At 49.1% G+C, this 16448-nt stretch overlaps 2 protein-coding genes across 5 annotated transcripts in view; both read left to right on the top strand.

The window, feature by feature from the left end:
• The window catches only part of LOC125624879 (uncharacterized), an 87637-nt gene that overhangs the window by 1986 nt on the left and 69203 nt on the right, over positions 1-16448 (top strand). For 2 of the 4 annotated variants that reach the window (XM_075121342.1, XM_048826204.2), the window contains exons 2-3: positions 14573-14635; positions 15003-15164. In XM_075121342.1, coding sequence (XP_074977443.1) covers positions 14573-14635; positions 15003-15164 — 225 coding nt within the window. Of the gene's footprint in view, positions 1-12028; positions 12128-13233; positions 13341-14572; positions 14636-15002; positions 15165-16448 lie in introns of those variants that run through there. The other 2 variants (XM_075121343.1, XM_048826205.2) reach the window with 2 other exon arrangements.
• Positions 396-5219, top strand: LOC125624880 (heat shock 70 kDa protein 1A-like). The gene has a single exon (XM_048826208.2). It carries the CDS (start codon positions 2478-2480, stop codon positions 4428-4430), a length of 1953 nt encoding a protein of 650 aa, XP_048682165.1. The 5' UTR covers positions 396-2477; the 3' UTR covers positions 4431-5219.

The following is a 16448-nucleotide window of genomic DNA, read 5'->3' as shown; positions in this document are numbered from 1 at the left end:
TTTGGAGAATTGAGGTTTCACTACACTTTATAAAATACTAGTAAATGTTCTTTAGCATATTTTATGGACGTAGTGAAAATGAAATTTGAGGGCCTCACTGCAATGCTCTGGTCTTGAATCTTTCCTATGAAGGGGTGGGGAGAAACCGTTGTGATTTAGGCTGTGTCTACACTGCCACTTTCAGCACTAAAACTTTTGTCATTCAGGTAAAGCTACCACCGCTTGTTTGGGCTGGGTTTTTTTAATGGCCGGGAGAGCTCTAAGGTGGGTAGTGTAGACATACCCTCTGTGGGAAGTAGGTGTGCAGATTAGGAAGGTCCTGTTGTATTTAGCTATCTCAATGACTAGTTTAACTACCAGATAATTACACAGTGTGGAGGAGCAATAATGAAACTTGTCGCTTTACAGAGAATGATAAAGCTTGACTGGAGATTCTCGACTGGGAAAAGTTACTATCATGGCTAAAACAAGAGGCAGAGCAGAGATCTCTTAAAAGACTGGCAGAGGAAGCTGGAGACAATGATATTTTTCCAACCCCTCACTGATAAACACAGTGACTCTCCATAGGGAGCAGGGGCTCATGTAGATGTAGGGGAACATGACTGTCCAGCTTGCTGGAACATGGCACGACCTGCAAAAATGTAAAGACTAAAACTGGCTTGATGCAAGGAATAAAGGACTTGACTAGAAAAGCTGCATGGCAATACAGAATGAAGTCCGCCAAACCTCATGACCTGGCTGAGGAAACGGGTGTCCTGTTCTTTGCCGTACTCTTTGTCACAGCGGCTATAATCACTAAAGAAAAATGTTTGATCAGCTGAATGGCAGTGTTCACAAAGGTGCCATGCTGCTGTTGCTGCAGGAAATTCAATAAGAAGCATTCAAAAGTGCCTTTGCTTCACAGGTCTCCCAGTGCAACTCCACAAGTAGAATATTCAGGCTTGTTTATTATCTTGCAAATCCTGGTAGGCTTGTTTCAGATCTCCCCAGGGTGGCCAGCGTGCAACAGTGGATGGCTTGGCTGTTGGATGAAAGGACCGTTTGGTCCTTATCGGAGCCAAAATTGTTGAGTGGATGGCTCACATGACGTATGAAAAATGTTGTTATGGTGGAGCTCCCCCCCAGCTCACCTGAAACTGGATTGGAACCAATATCAACCTAAAAGTGAAAGGCTCTGTAATTCATTTCCCTCAACCACCCACAAGCCAGCCAGCCTTCCTAAACTGGGGCCAGATTGGAACTGGTGCTGTAATAACCCTCTGTCCCATTCCATAGAGTCTGTTTTTGGAAGTTTATGACCAACAGCTTGAAGAGTAAATTGTTTGGAGGTTTGGGGAGTACAAGAAGCTGCCAAAGAAAGCATGAGTCAGCTTCTGTTCCCTTTCGCATTGTAGCATTTTTCAATAGCCCGTTAGTTGCTTCTGTAAGTTTTATGAACAGATATTTCCAGTTTCTGACTCTCCTTGTGTCCAGTGCTTTGTGAATAATTAACTTGCTTTTTGCAAGTCATAAAAAATGTTTCCCAGAGATCATCATTCAGTGCTGAAATGCAGCCACCTCTGGGCTGAAGTGTGGTAGCTGTTAATCACACAGCAAAGCTGCACAAAGATTACTCACCCAGCAAAAGTGCAGCTGCCTCTGGGGTGGGGCATGGCATGGTGTGCAACCGTTTAGTGCAAGGAGAAAATCCAATCCAGTTGAAATCTAGGGAGAAAGAATGGAGTTAGCTGGCTTGGGCTAGACACGTTAGCAAACTCCATCATCCTAATACTCTGACCTCCAGACTGGAATGTGTCTGGTTGAAAAGATCCCATGGCATTTCTCTCAAGAGTATGAGTATTAAAACCCTAGATCAAGTCTTTCAAAAGTGACTAGTGAGGTGCACAACTTGAGGAACCTTAAAGGGGCCTGGTTTTCAGAAAGTGCTGAGCTACTTGCTTATGATGCTTTGATCTACACGTTTCAATCTGGGGGCTAGTCTGGATTTATTTCTGGAAAGCTGGTCTTGTTAAGGAATTGAGGTAGGATTTAGGGACTTGAGCAACCCACTTTCCCACCTCATCATGATCATATGCCAACCCTCGTGATGGGATGGTTGTTAAGATAATCAAGAGAACACTCCATGGTAGGTAAAGTGGACATAGTTTCTGCTGTTATTGGCTGAAGGCCTTCAACTGTATTGTGACATGTCTGTTGTGAGGTCATCAAGGCGTATGCAGGGGCTGCAGACTGCATTGATCAAGAGAGGCAGCAGGAGGAAGAGCTGCCACTCCCAGCACAGCTGAGTGGGAAGGGACCCAGGGAATGGGGTACCACCAGCCCTGCTGAGGAGAACCTGATGCACTCGCCCTGAGGTTACTCGCCCTGTTGAGGGAAACCTGAATCAAAGAAGGGCTTACCACCAGCTCTGCTGAGGGGAATTTTATGAGAGGTTACCAGCCTATGAAGAGAATCCCTCTTGGGCAGAGTGTAACGTCATGGAGAAGAATTCACCCAAGCCTGCACTGAAACACCCAGCAATTGGTATTGACTTGGGCACCACTAAATCCTGCGTAGGCCTCTTCCGAGACGGCAAGGTGGAAATAATTGGCAACAACCAGGGCATCCGCACCACACCCAGCTGTGTTGCCTTCACTGAGACAGGGAGGTTGATAGGGGATGAGGCAAAGAACCAGGCAGCCCTCAACTCTCCTAACATCATATTCAGTGCCAAGCGCTTGATTGGCCGAACATCTGAGGACCCTGTTGTGCAGGCAGATGCGGAGTTCTGGCCCTTCCAGATAGTGAAAGCTGAAGGGAAGCCCCAGGTGCAGGTGTCATACAAGGGAAAGGAGAAGGTTTTCTACCCAGAGGAGATTTCTGCTATGGTGCTGGGTAACTTGAAGGAGATGGCTGAGGACTACCTGGGCCATCCCATCACCCATGCCATTGTTACTGTACCAGCCCACTTCAATGACTCCCAGCGCCAGGCCACCAAAGATGCTGGGGCGATCGCCGGCCTCAATGTGCTGAGGATCCTCAGTGAGACTACAGCCGCCGCCCTCGCCTACAGCCTAGACAACCCTAGCAATGGAGAACACAATGTGCTTATCTTTGACCTGGGTGGAGGAACCTTCAATGTCTCCGTCCTCACCATTGACGGGGGCATCCTCGAGGTGAAGGCCACCTCTGGGGACACCCATCTGGGAGGGGATGATTTTGACAACTGCCTGGTGAGCTTCTTCATAGATGAATTCCTAAAGAAACATCAGGAGAACATCAGCAAGGACAGAAAGGCCGTGTGGAGGCTCAGGAGGGCCTGCGAGGCAGCCAAGCGCACCCTGTCCTCCAACATCAAAGCCAGTATCGACTTGTACTGCCTGTACAAAGGGATCGATTTCCACGCAGACATCACCCGGGCCCAGTTCGAGGAGCTGTGTGCCGACCTCTTCCGAGGGACCCTGAAGCCCGTGGAGAGGGCGCTGCAGGATGCAAAGCTGAGCCAGGCCCAGATCCATGATGTAGTTCTGGTGGGCGCCTCCACCCGCATCCCCAAGATCCAGGAGCTGCTGCAGGATTTCTTTGGCAGCCGGCAGCTGAACAAAAGCCTGAACCCGGATGAAGCTGTTGCCTATGGGGCCGCTGTTCAAGCTGCCATCCTGATCGGAGAGAGGTCAGAGGTCACAAGGGGCCTGCTTGCCCTGGATGTGGTGTCCATGTCTCTGGGAATTGAGACAGACGCAGGGAAGATGCACACCCTGATCAGACGCAACACTGCCATCCCCACGGTGGTAACTCGGACCTTCACCACCTTCGATGACCATCAGCCTGACCTGCTCATCCGTGCCTATGAAGGGGAGAGAGCTACTGCCAAGGAGAACCACCTGCTTGGCCATTTCCTTTTGAATGGCATTTCCCCCGCCCCCCGTGGCATGGTCTTGGTGGAGGCGACCTTCTATATTAACGCAGATGGTATCCTGACTGTGTTTGCCCTGGACAAAGTCGCCGGCAATGCCAACCCCATTGCTGTGACTGCCAACAAGGGGCGACTGAGCAGAGAGGAGATACAGAAGTTAGCGGCGGAGGCTGAGAAATACCAAGCTGAGGACAGGGCACAGAAATGGAAATTGGCCACCAAGAACTACCTTCAGTCCTGCGCTTTCAGTGTGAAGCGGACCTCGGAAGATATCCTTAACTACTTCACCTTGCAGGCGAAGAAGAAGGTGATGGAGAAATGTCAGTTGGCCTTCTCCTGGCTGAGTCCAACTGGATGGTTGAAGAGGAGGAGGTCAGGCCCTATGAAAATGGTCTCGGGGAACTCCCTCCCAGGACTTAAACGCCTAAGTAACAGCACCACGGGCATCAGCAGAACAAAACCAAGCAAGTTCGTGGTCACCACTTGCAGCTGGACTTTCCAGTTTACCCAAACTACCACTGTGATCTACCCATAGGAAGTCCTAGCAGGGACCAAGGAAGCTAGGCTTGCTGGTTGCTGTTGATTTACCTGGATTTACCATCTGATATAGCCAATTCATAATTGGGACCCTTTCATGAATTACAACCATCGGCCTCAATAAATTCTGCCTCTCATACATGTCTGTACAGGTGCATTTACTAATTATTGGGCAAATAGCATGCTCCACGGAGTGTATGCCACAGATGTATTTGGGCTGCGATGTTTAAAGGAACCTAAGAGAGTTAGGTGCCAAATCCCATTGAACTTCACTGGGAGTTGGGCACCTAACTTCCTTAAACTCCTTCCAAAATACTAGCCTTGGCGTCACAGTCTGTCAATTGTACAGGGACTTTTGAACAGGTTTGTGTGTTTAATGTAGAACCTATAGAAAATGTCTCGTTTCCAAAGGATAACCTAGACATTTCCAAATTTTAGGGAGAGATTCTAGTCTGTTATGCTAGGGTAAATCTGAAATGACTCCACTGAAGCTAGCTGAGTAACGAGCAGATTCTGATCTCAGTTACACTGGGGTAAATCTGAAGTAACTCCAGTTAAGTCAAAATAGTTAGGTACAGATTCTGATCTGCTACCCAGATGTAAATCTGTATTGACTCTGGAGATACATGTCTTTTCAGATATATCCCCTTTTAGTTGTCTCCTCTGTAATCTAAACAGCCTATATCTCTTATAAACCGATTGAGTCTGTCCAGGCCTCCAAAACAATTCCTTAGCTACTTACCTTTGGATCCCTTCAGTTTCTACCATAATACGCCAAAATTACTAGGTCTGGGGAAAATGTTTGCTATGAAAAAGGAAAAAACCCACAAAACTTGTCAACTCACCCGTATGTTCTGTGACAAATACAAAACTCATACCTTCAAAGAAAGGCTGAGATTCATGATCCTCTAAAAGCCAAAATAGTTTTTTAGTGACGGCAGTCAAGGGAATAAAAAACCTGGAAATCTGGGTTCCCAAGATACTTTGCAAATACAGCCTGCACTCTGCATTATTCCTGCAGAGCCATCATTGCTCTCTGTAGAACATGAATTCAAGCTAGCATCCTGCTGTGAATGAGGAAAGAGCTCATTTCAGAATCATCACAGCAAATGGTAAAATAACGTAAAGCGGTCTAACAGAGCGTGAAACGAGGCAAGGAAATACTATGCTGCCCTCTGCTGGGTGGAATCCTAACCCCGAAAGAAGATCCATCTCTCAAGTGGTGAAGGCCTGTTCTTTAAAGGAGGAAGATGGGCTGAGGCATGACTCTCATGCTTTCCAGCGTGGGGACTAGGACCCTGGTGTCGTCAGCTCTAAATGACAGCCCTCTACTGCTTGAGCTACACGAAAATTCTTATAGCTGGTGAAGAGAGAAGGTCACATAGGCCTTGTCAATGTACAAGGTGTACTATACCAGGACAGTTAAAATGATACAATCCCTGCTCACCTCCAGTGTGGATGCAGTTATACCAGCATAAAGGTGTCTTATACTAGTAGAGCTTATTGGTGCTCGGAAAGAGGAATACTGTTCTGGTAGAAATACACTTATACCTGCTTCTACACTAGAGGTTGTACTGATAGAATGATCAGTTAAAAAGCATACCTTGAACCAGCCAAGTACAAAAACTGTTTTAGACCTAGTTTCTCTTGGGGCCATTTGGTCTGGTGTCCAGGAGGACACAGGACAGGTTATGGACTAACCCACAGATGAGAGCTAGTTCAGGTTCTTGATGGAGGGGCTGGGATACCTCCATCCAGAGATTAATGCCAGAAGAAAGTCAAGTCTTTCTCCATGAAGAAGAGAAAAGGACTCAGCTGTCTCAGTCCCCAAGATAACTGCATCTGTGACTGGAACAGAGCAAATAACTGAGTTGTTTTAGTTTGGGGTTTGAATCAAAAAATCCAGGTGGAAAAAATATTTTCGGTTTGCTTTGAACCTTTTTCATTTAGGGTGTTTTTCACCCTTTTAAAAAATTTCTTTCTTTCTTTCAAATTATCTGAATTTCAAAACGAAGCACTGTTTTGAAATTAAAAGTTGCAACGTTTAGTTTTAAAACGGCAGAAATAAACCATTTAGATGTTTTCAGCTCTTTTCCGGCCAAAACTATTCGCTGAATTCAACCTGAATTTGTGATGCATTTCAGTGGCCTAAAAATGTATTTTTTGGTGTATTTACTATTCACTGAAAATGTATGGCCCAGCTCTACTTCTGACCCCTTTGTGGCCTTCTTGAGGGCTGTGATGCTGGCAGACCAGGTCATGTCAGAGGGTATTCAGGCCTATTCACTTGTTTATTAGTATAGATCAAAGTGATCGTTAAATGGGGAAGTGTATAGGGTCTTTAAACTTCATGAAAACAAGTGGAATGTTACTTGCATTGTTTCCACTTATCTGTATCCTGTTGTAATTCAATAACAAACATTTACACTATGTATACCCCGTAACTAAATAACCCATCAAATGCAAATGAGCTTTGTGGAATGCAAATGAAGCAAAGGCTAATTTCAAAGCAAGTAGCCATTGTGTGTGATGACTGGAGGTCAGAGACTCTAAATAAGTGCGTTCCTCACTCACCTTTATCAAAGGAAAAGCCACATGAGTAGTGTCCCTGTCAGCTTGTTTTCTGTGAGAAAAAGCTTTACAGATGGATTCTAGGAAAGATCCTTCTGCTCTGGACCGTATGGACTCTTACAGGGAAGTGTACCAGATACAAAGCAGAGATCCCCTGAGAGAGTCTGGGTACCCTGACAAGACTTTTGGGAAACTGGCAGTTTATTACATCACTGCCACCATTTGGAATTACAGACGGTGACTCACCTGTACATATATTTTACCCACTTTAACCTCTCAATAACACTCATTTCCTTTTCTTAGCTAATAAATCTTTAGTTAGTTTACTACAGAATTGACTATTAGCGTTGTCTTTGGTGTATGATCTGAGTACCAATTGTTCTACGGTAAGTGACCTGTCTCTTGGGACTCGGAGCAACTTGATGTGGTGTGAACTTTGGTTTAAGTGACCATTATCACTAAGTTTGGTTTGTCTGGGTGACAATCCAGGCTGGACAATCAAGGGGACAGTCTGTGACTCCATGATAAGACTGGGATAGTGATCCAGAGCTCACATTTGTTACTGGTTTGTTGAAATCTCATTATAGAACACACCACCAGGTAGGGGTGTCTGCCCCGTTTTCTGACAGTCTGCCCTGAGGTTGGCACTCACAGTTGTGAGCCACTCCAAATACTGTGACAAGGGTGTCCTACTTAGTCCTCAGCCATCACCTTTTTCCCGGTGTGATCCTGCAACCCACTCCCTCCAGATGGAGCGTGCAGGTTGCGGCAACCTGCAATTCACTGTGATCACCTCAACAGGCCTGACTTTAATTCAGCCCCTGCAGTCCCGTTCTCTCAGAGGCAGTGACAAGGTCAGCCAGGGACCAGCCAGTTCTAGAACAAAGTACTGTTTATTCAGAAGCATTTCAGAGAAAGGAGATGATGATTTCAGAGAAAACATACCAGGAAAGCAAGCATTTATTTGCATGTCTAGCTTACCAGGCAGTGGCATATCTTCCCCATGGAGATTAAAATACTTCAGACCCTTTCTGCAGGGTCTGTCTCTCTTGATCACAGTTTCATGTTGGTCCTTAGCTCAGATCTGAGAGTGCCCCTTCCGTCTGCATCAGGGTGATTGTTTTATACCATTTTCAGTTCTTTGTTTGCTAGGCCGCATGAGCGAGGTCAAAACAGTCTATGCAACTTCCCCAGGACCAAACTTCTCCAGACTTGTAACCTGCTTTAGGGATTGACATTATTCTTCCCCGGCCCCCCAGGGAAACCTTGTAACTCCCCCATTGAATCAGGAATCTAATCACTAGCTCTCATAAATATAAAGGGAAGGGTAATCACCTTTCTATATACAGTGCTATAAAATCCGTCCTGGCCAAAGACAAAATCCTCTTACCTGTAAAGGGTTAAGAAGCTCAAGTAACCTGGCTGGCACCTGTCCAAAATGACCAATAAGGGAGAGTGGGGGGAGAAAGGATTTGTCTGTCTGTGTGATGCCTGTCCCGGAGGCAGATCAAGAAAGCAAGCAATCCAACTCCTATAGAGTTAGTAAGTAATCTAGCTAGAAAATGCATTAGATTTTCTTTTGTTTTTGGCTTATGAAATTCGCTGTGCTGGAGGGAATGTGTATCTCTGTTTTTGTGTCCTTTTGTAACTTAAGGTTTGGCCTAGAGGGATTCTCTATGTTTTGAATCTGACTGCCTGTGAGATTATCTTCCATTCTAATCTTACAGAGTTGTTTTTATCTTTTTTTGTTCTTTTAATAAAGTTCTGTTTTTTAAGAATCTGATTGGGTTTTTAGGGTCCTAAAAACCCAAGGCTGGTCTGTGCTCATCTTGTTTTTTCTCAAGCCTCCCCAGGAAAGGGGGTGTAAGGCTTAGGGGGATATTTTGGGGGAAGACGTCTCCAAGTGGTCTCTTCCCTGATTCTTTGTTAAATCGCTTGGTGGTGGCAGCATACTGAATCCCAGATACGAGGAATTTTGTGTCTTGGGGAAGTTTTAACCTAAACTGGTAGAAATAAACGTAGGGAGTCTTTCATGCAGGTCCCCACATCTGTACCCCAGAGTTCAGAGTGGGGAAGGAACCTTGACACTAGGCAATAAATATACCTGTAACACCAAGTTGATGCAATAGATTTTGATGGTTCCATGTGTCCATTGTATCTGTCACATCAGGTCATGTGCGCTCACGAGCACGACATGTCCTTCCCAGACCAGCTGAATCTGGACCTGTCTGTCTGTCTGGTTTGGAGTTGTCTTGGGATGGTTGTGTGGAGCCCACCATGTGCCTCCATGTCTCCTGCTCTTACAGTCCACAGATGCAATGAAGCCAGGTGGAAAAGAGCTGGGATCCAGGGTCAGGAGAGAATCAGAGACGTGTAGGACTGGAAGGGACATCAATAGGTCATCGAATCCAGTTTCCTGCACTCAAGGAAGCACTACGTAATAACTAGACCATCTCTGACAGGTGTTTGTCTAACCTGTTCTTAAAAACCTCCAATGATGGAGATTCTGAAACCTCCCTAGGCAATTTGTTTCAGGGCTTAACCACCCTGAGAGAGTTTACTGCACAGTACAGCTCTGTCCAGTCTCCAGTCATCGGACAAAAAAGAGGGGTTAGTGGGTTACCGATTGTTGTAATAAACCATAAATCCAGTGACTTTAAATCCATGATTTTTAATGACTAGAGAAGTTATGAATGGGAGCTTAAATTCATAATGTTGTCCTATGACTGTAGAGGGGTTAACTGGCCACTTCACCTTGAATGGTCCCTTGAAATAGGAGTTAGCTACTTCTAGTTCTGCCTTTTATGGAGCTGACACCCCCTGAGTACCTTTCCCAGAGTTCTGAATAAGCTCAAAAGCTGGTCTCTCTCATCAACAGACAGCCAGGTCCAATAAAAGATCCCCCCCCCCCCCCCCCGCCACCCACCTTGTCTTTCTTCCCCAGCTCAGCAGTGGACAAAAGGCACCTGGGTCAATACTGTCATCTGATGCCTGAGGAAAAGAAAAGCCATTAGTTAAAGTGACCCTGCAGACAATGTTCCCTCTAATTTTTCCCATCCGTGTGTGGAATGAATGCTGTTATGTGCACCAACATGGAGGTGATTTGTGGTGGGGGTGGGGCCAAGGGGTTTGGGCTGGGGTGCAGAGGGCGAGGGCTCTGGCTGGGGGTGCGGGCTCTGGGGTGGGGCCAGGGATAAGGGGTTTGGGGTGCAGGCTGCTCGGGGCTGCGGCTGGGAGAGAATCATAGAATCATAGAATATCAGGGTTGGAAGGGACCCCAGAAGGTCATCTAGTCCAACCCCCTGCTCGAAGCAGGACCAATTCCCAGTTGGAGAGAGAGGACTCCCCCCAGCTCTCTCCCTAGCTGCAGCAGCCCCAGGGCTGGGGGAGTTCTCTCTCCCCCCCCCCCGCCACAGCCCCAGGGTTGGGGGGGCGGAGGCATCTGGCCCTGCTGTAGTCTCAGGGTTGTGCGGGGAGAGACATCTGGCCCCCTGCAGCCCCAGGGCTTGTGGGGGGAGAGACATCTGGCCCCGCTGCAGCCCCGGGGCTGGAGCCTGGGGAGAGACATCGGACCCCCCTGTAGCCCCGGGGCCGGGGGACAGACATCTGGCCCCCTGCAGCCCCGGGGCTTGTGGGGGGAGAGACATCTGGCCCCGCTGCAGCCCCAGGGCTGGGGCCGGGGGAGAGACATCGGGCCCCGCTGCAGCCCCGGGGCTGGGGCCGGGGGAGAGACATCTGGCCCCGCTGCAGCCCCGGGGCTGGGAGACAGACATCTGGCCCCGCCGCAGCCCCGGGGCTTGTGGGGGGAGAGACATCTGGCCCCGCTGCAGCCCCAGGGCTGGGGCCGGGGGAGAGACATCGGGCCCCGCTGCAGCCCCGGGGCCGGGAGACAGACATCTGGCCCCCTGCAGCCCCGGGGCTTGTGAGGGGACAGACATCTGGCCCCGCTGCAGCCCCAGGGCTGGGGCCGGGGGAGAGACATTGGGCCCTGCTGCAGCCCCGGGGCTTGTGGAGGGACAGACATCGGGCCCCGCTGCAGCCTTGGGGCTGGGGCTGGGGCTGGGGCTGGGGGAGAGACATCGGGCCTCGCTGCAGCCCTGGGGCCGGGGCATCTCTCCTCTCCGCGCCGCTGCCCTGGGGCTGGAGGAGCCCCGAGCTCCTCCCCTCACCCCGGGCCCTGAGCGCAGCGGGCAGGGCCGGGCAGGCGCACGCCGTAGAGGGGCCGTAGCCTGCAGAGACAGCGTGACAGGCTGACTGTGCATCACCCCAGCGACGCCATATCACGCGGATGCTGGTTTAGAGTGACCAGATGTCCCGATTTTATAGGGGCAGTCCTGATTTTTGGGTCTTTTTCTTATATAGGCTCCTATTACCCCCCACCCCATCCCGATTTTGTCTGGTCACCCTACGCTGTTTACAAGTATTACAATGATTCCCCCCCCCCAACTGCAGGTCCCCCCAGAAGTTTGTCTGCAGAGACAGCCAAATGCTGCTGCTGGTTTGGAGAAGGGACGCTCCCAGCTGCCAGCACTGGGGCTGGAGGGGCAGCTCCCACTGCTGAGTTGGGAGGCAGCTTTTGCAGCCATTCGAGTAGCTGTGGCTGGAGCCTCCACCCCAACAGTTGTTAGGGTGTCCAGTTCTGGGGGACGGACAGACTGTCATGCACTGATGTGCGAGGGTAAAAGTTTGCAGGATCAGGTGCGAAAGGGGGAAGTGGAAGCTGCCAGGTCCAAAGGGAACAAACTGGAAGTAAGGGGGGGTAAGGAGGAGATGTTCTCGCCCAGTGCTAGTGACCGTGGCTTGTACCATAGGAGGTAAAATGTTTGTAAGTAGACGTGTGCTTTTTAAATGCGTGAGGTCCCTTTAAGCTTAAGTTTCAGTTTCCTAGACTCATTTCTGTGCTTCTAGCAGAGCCTGTCGATGAGAGAAATCAAACTAGGAGAAATGAGACAGCCCCAGGGTACAAGCAGGTGAATTGCACAGGGGACCATCCCAGCTTGGGTGGAGCAAAGGGATAGGGATAAAAAGGGGCAGCTGGCTGGCTTGTGTCCTGTAGCAGCTCTGCCCCTTATCTGCAGGGAGGTGGTGGCTTGTCCTCGGCTCTACTGGGTACAGCTGTGCAAGGTAAGAAGGAGGCGCAAGCTCTCTGCTTAGTAACGGGGTAAATGCAAGGTAATCGCATTGAGCTGGAGAGAGAGACTGTGGGCTGAGCAGAGAATTTAGGATTTTAAACTCGTAGAAGTGACATTTGGGGTTGGGAAGGAATTTTCCCCTGGGGCAGGTTGGCAGAGATCTGGGGTTTTGTTTTTGTTTTTTGTTTTGCCTTCCTCTGCAGCATGGGGCATGGGTCACTTGCCGGTTCAAACTTGAATAAATGGTGGATTCTCTGAAACTTGAAGTTTTTAAATCATGATTTGAGGAATTCCATAGCACAGCCAGAGGTTGGGGGATCTGGTCCATTAAAGGGGTAGGTGGGTGAGGTTCTGTTGCCTGCAATGTGCTGGAGGCTAGATCAGTGGTTCTCAACCGGGGCGTGGGTGCCCCTGGGGTACTCAAGAGGTATTCCAGGGGGCACTCAATCATCTCGATCAATGTTTCTCAACTGGGGGAGATGCAGCCCCCAAGGGGGGTCACGGGACAGGTTTAGGGGAGTTGCAAGTGCAGGGCTGGCATTAGGGGGTGATAAGCAGGGCAGTTGCCCCACATTCCATGCCACAGGGGACCCCGTGAAGCTAAGTTACGTGCTTCAGCCCTGGGGCTCAGGCTTCAGACAAGACTCACGCATGACAAACAGTATCACACTGAAATGTACATACAATATTTGTATTCCAATCGATTTATTTTATAATTATATGGTAAAAATGAAAGTCAGCAATTTGTCAGTAACAGAGTGGCTGTGACTCTTCTGTATTTTTATGTCTGATTTTATAAGCAAGTAGTTTTTAAGTGAGGTGAAACCTGGGGTACGCAAGACAAATCAGCCTCCTGAAAGGGGTACAGCCCCAAATCCTGGGGAATGGACAGCTTGTTCTTCCAGTGTGTTTGTGGTATCTTCTGTGGAATACCCTTCTGAGAGGTGAGGGGCTGGGGACCCTTTGGGGAAGGTTAGAGTTTACCTGTCATCTCCAGCAGAGGGCAATGGTGCGTGCACACCCCTCCCTCTCCCAATTGACCTGCAGGCAGTGGAATGGTAGCAGGGCAGAGGGATGGTGTCACTTTTATACCTGCAGGTGCCTATCAGGAAGAAAACCCCACTCGGGTGCCATGTGGTGGCAATCCCAGCTTCTCCTCCTGGTGTGTCTGGTTCTGTCCAGTGGCTCTGCTGACAAGTTTATAGGTATATTTATTTTTGCTTATTTCCATTGCCCCCCCAAATCAAAATCTGCTTTGCCCCCGATTTCCATTGCCCGCCCAGATCAAAATCCGTGCTGGGGCCAGGCGCTACGTCGACAGACAGCGCTGGTGACTGCACGCATCTGCTTTCTCCTTGCCATGGGCGGCAGAGGAAGCTTGCAATTTGTTGCAATCTGCCATTCCCTACCCTAGGGGTGAGTCCCCATGGCCTGGGCAGGCCTTGCTCTCTTCCCTGCAGACTCCTAAACTCCCATGTGTGCACGATGGATGCTTGTATGCTAGCCACTATCATCGCTATAGCTTCATAGGCTTGCATGATGTCTTATAAGTGGCCTAGTAGCACTAAGGTTTCTAGTTAAGGCTTCTCTTCTCAGGAGCTCCCAGCTTCCTCAGACTTTCCAGATCTGGCCTCTGCCCAAACATTTGGTTGGTTGGTTTTTAAATGGTTTTTCTTTGGTGACGAATCACAGCTCATCTCTTTCTGAGCACAAGAAGAGGGGTGGAGAAAATACTCTTGTGAGCTTTCTGTAGAGCAGTGCCATACGTGAAACCTAGGGCATAAAATGCTGAACTCTGGGACCTGATCCTGCCAGTGGATTGCTGCACCCACACGGATCTGAGCGTTGGATCGGGCCCTGGGGGTGGAACTAGCCCTCGCTTAGATGCACCTCTGGGAGTTCCAGAGAAACCTGGCTTTGATTGGACCAGTGTGGCAAGTACAGAAACCTGAGCAGAGGGAATTGGCGCAAAGATAAGATTGGGAGGGGGCCAGGGGGGAGTCGTACGCTACTGTGTTATTTGTGGTATTAAAGGCTGTGTTGTGATAAATACGCACAAGAGTTACAGGATCTGAGCCCACCTTTAACTGTAGCCTTTTCTGGCTGGAAGGCCCGATGCGTCAGCACCCAGATCACTGCTTCATCCAGGAAAACACAGAGACAAGGCCCCTGCCTCTTATAGTTTATAATCTAAGGCACTACCCTCTGCTCCCAGAGAAGTCACTGGGGGCTCTGCTTGAATGTCCGTGTTCCCGTGTATGGATCCAACTGGAGGACTGTGGCCTAAACAAGCCCCTCTCCCCCTGCCAGAATCCCTTCTTATTTTGGATGTGCAAAAATAAGCAAACATTAAAACTCAAATGCCCCCCCCTCACATGTCCTCTCTAACCCAGAAGTCCCAGTAATGCTCAAACTGTTTCTCTGCCCGTCTCTTTAGATGATGAAGAGGAGGATGGCTGCACATTAATAGATGCTCTCTCGTACCTGGTCGTGGGCGGAGGTGAGTTATTAATGCCCCTCCCCAATGGAGGCCGGGGGCGTGGGAGGGAGGGGGCAGAGGAAAAGGTGCATGACTCTGTAGCAGTCCCATCCATACAGCCCAGAGTAATAGTAGATGGTTTTGTAGCAGAGTGAGCATGTGTATGTGCTGAGTTTGTTAGTTCTCACAGCACAAGGCACGGATGGGAGGGGAGAGCAGCTGAAGTCTAATGCTGCAGACAGTTCTTAACGTGCTATATGACCCCCTGTAAACCAAACAGGGCCTTCCTCCTCTGTGGTGAACACCTCACTCGGGCAGGGCGGTTTGGGCTTCGAAAGGGGGCTGAAACAGAAACGCCTCTGATCTAATCTGAGTCTCTCTGCTCCAGTTGCTCTGATGTACGGAGGACCAGCCCTGGTGGGTGCATTGGGGTTCCAGGCCACCGGCATAGCAGCCAAGTCCGTGGGTTCCTGGTTGATGAGTTGGTCTGCCATAAGTTCGGGAGGTGGCGTGCCTGCAGGGGGAGTCGTGGCCACGCTCCAGAGCCTCGGTAGGTGGGACGTGCCCTGTCAAGGTTGCTTCCCCACTCTGAACTCTAGGGTACAGATGTGGGGACCTGCATGAAAAACCTCCTAAGCTTATTTTTACCAGCTTAGGTTAAAACTTCCCCAAGGTACAAACTATTTTACCTTTTGCCCTTGGACTTTATTGCTGCCACCACCAAGCGTCTAACAAATATAGAACAAGGAAAGAGCCCACTTGGAAATGTCTTTTCCCCCCCAAATCCTCCCAAACCCTACACCCCCTTTCCGGGGGAAGGCTTGATAAAAATCCTCACCAATTTGCATAGGTGAACATGGACCCAAACCCTTGGGTCTTAAGAACAAGGAAAAAGCAATCAGGTTCTTAAAAGAAGACTTTTAATTGAAGAAAAAGTTAAAGAATCACCTCTGTAAAATCAGGATGGTAAATACCTTACAGGGTAATCAGATTCAAAACATAGAGGATCCCTCTAGGTAAAACCTGAAGTTACCAAAAGACACAAAAACAGGAATATACATTCCATCCAGCACAGCTTATTTTATCAGCCATTTAAACAAAACAGAATCTAACGCATATCTCACTAGATAGCTTATTCGCCCTTTACAGGAGTTCTGACCTGCATTCCTACTCCGATCCGGCAAAAAGCAACGCACAGAGAGAGCCTTTGTTTCTCCCCCCCTCCAGCTTTGAAAGTATCTTGTCTCCTCATTGGTCGTTTTGGTCAGGTGCCAGTGAGGTTATCCTAGCTTCTTAACCCTTTACAGGTGAAAGGGTTTTTCCTCTGGCCAGGAGGGATTTAAAGGTGGTTAGCCTTTCCTTTATATTTATGACATGCCCTGTGCAAGGAACACTTCAAACCCAGTGTGGGCTTTTAAAGAGCTTATTCCCCTTTCATTTGCCTCTTTCCCTCTGGATCGCTAGGATGGGGGGTGTTTTGTAAGAAGAGCAGGGGGCTGGGAGTCATGGCACTTGGGGCGGGGGCTTTTAGTACTAGAGGTCCCAACTGAGACCAAACTCCCCTCTTGCTACGTGTGGCACCGGTATAGTGAGAGAACCCCTGCCCAGGGAGTTACTGTTCTAAATAGCCAAGGCAGAGGGTGGGAGGGGAAGCAGAGAGAGTGGCAGTCACTTGCCCCAGGTCTTGTACAGTGGAGCCAGGAACAGAAGCCAGGAGTCGTGACACCCGCTCGTGAAACAGGTGAGGTCAGATTGGGACCCTGTGACTCTCCCTAATATATCGACAGTCCAGGCTGGCTTCTCTGCTGGACAGTGCAGGCGTTGGATCTGTTCC

This window comes from Caretta caretta, chromosome 19 (assembly GCF_965140235.1).
Source record: "Caretta caretta isolate rCarCar2 chromosome 19, rCarCar1.hap1, whole genome shotgun sequence".
Lineage (NCBI taxonomy): Eukaryota > Metazoa > Chordata > Testudines > Cheloniidae > Caretta > Caretta caretta.
The sequence above is the reverse complement of the archived record's forward strand: the minus strand, read 5'-3'. Positions and strand labels throughout refer to the sequence as shown.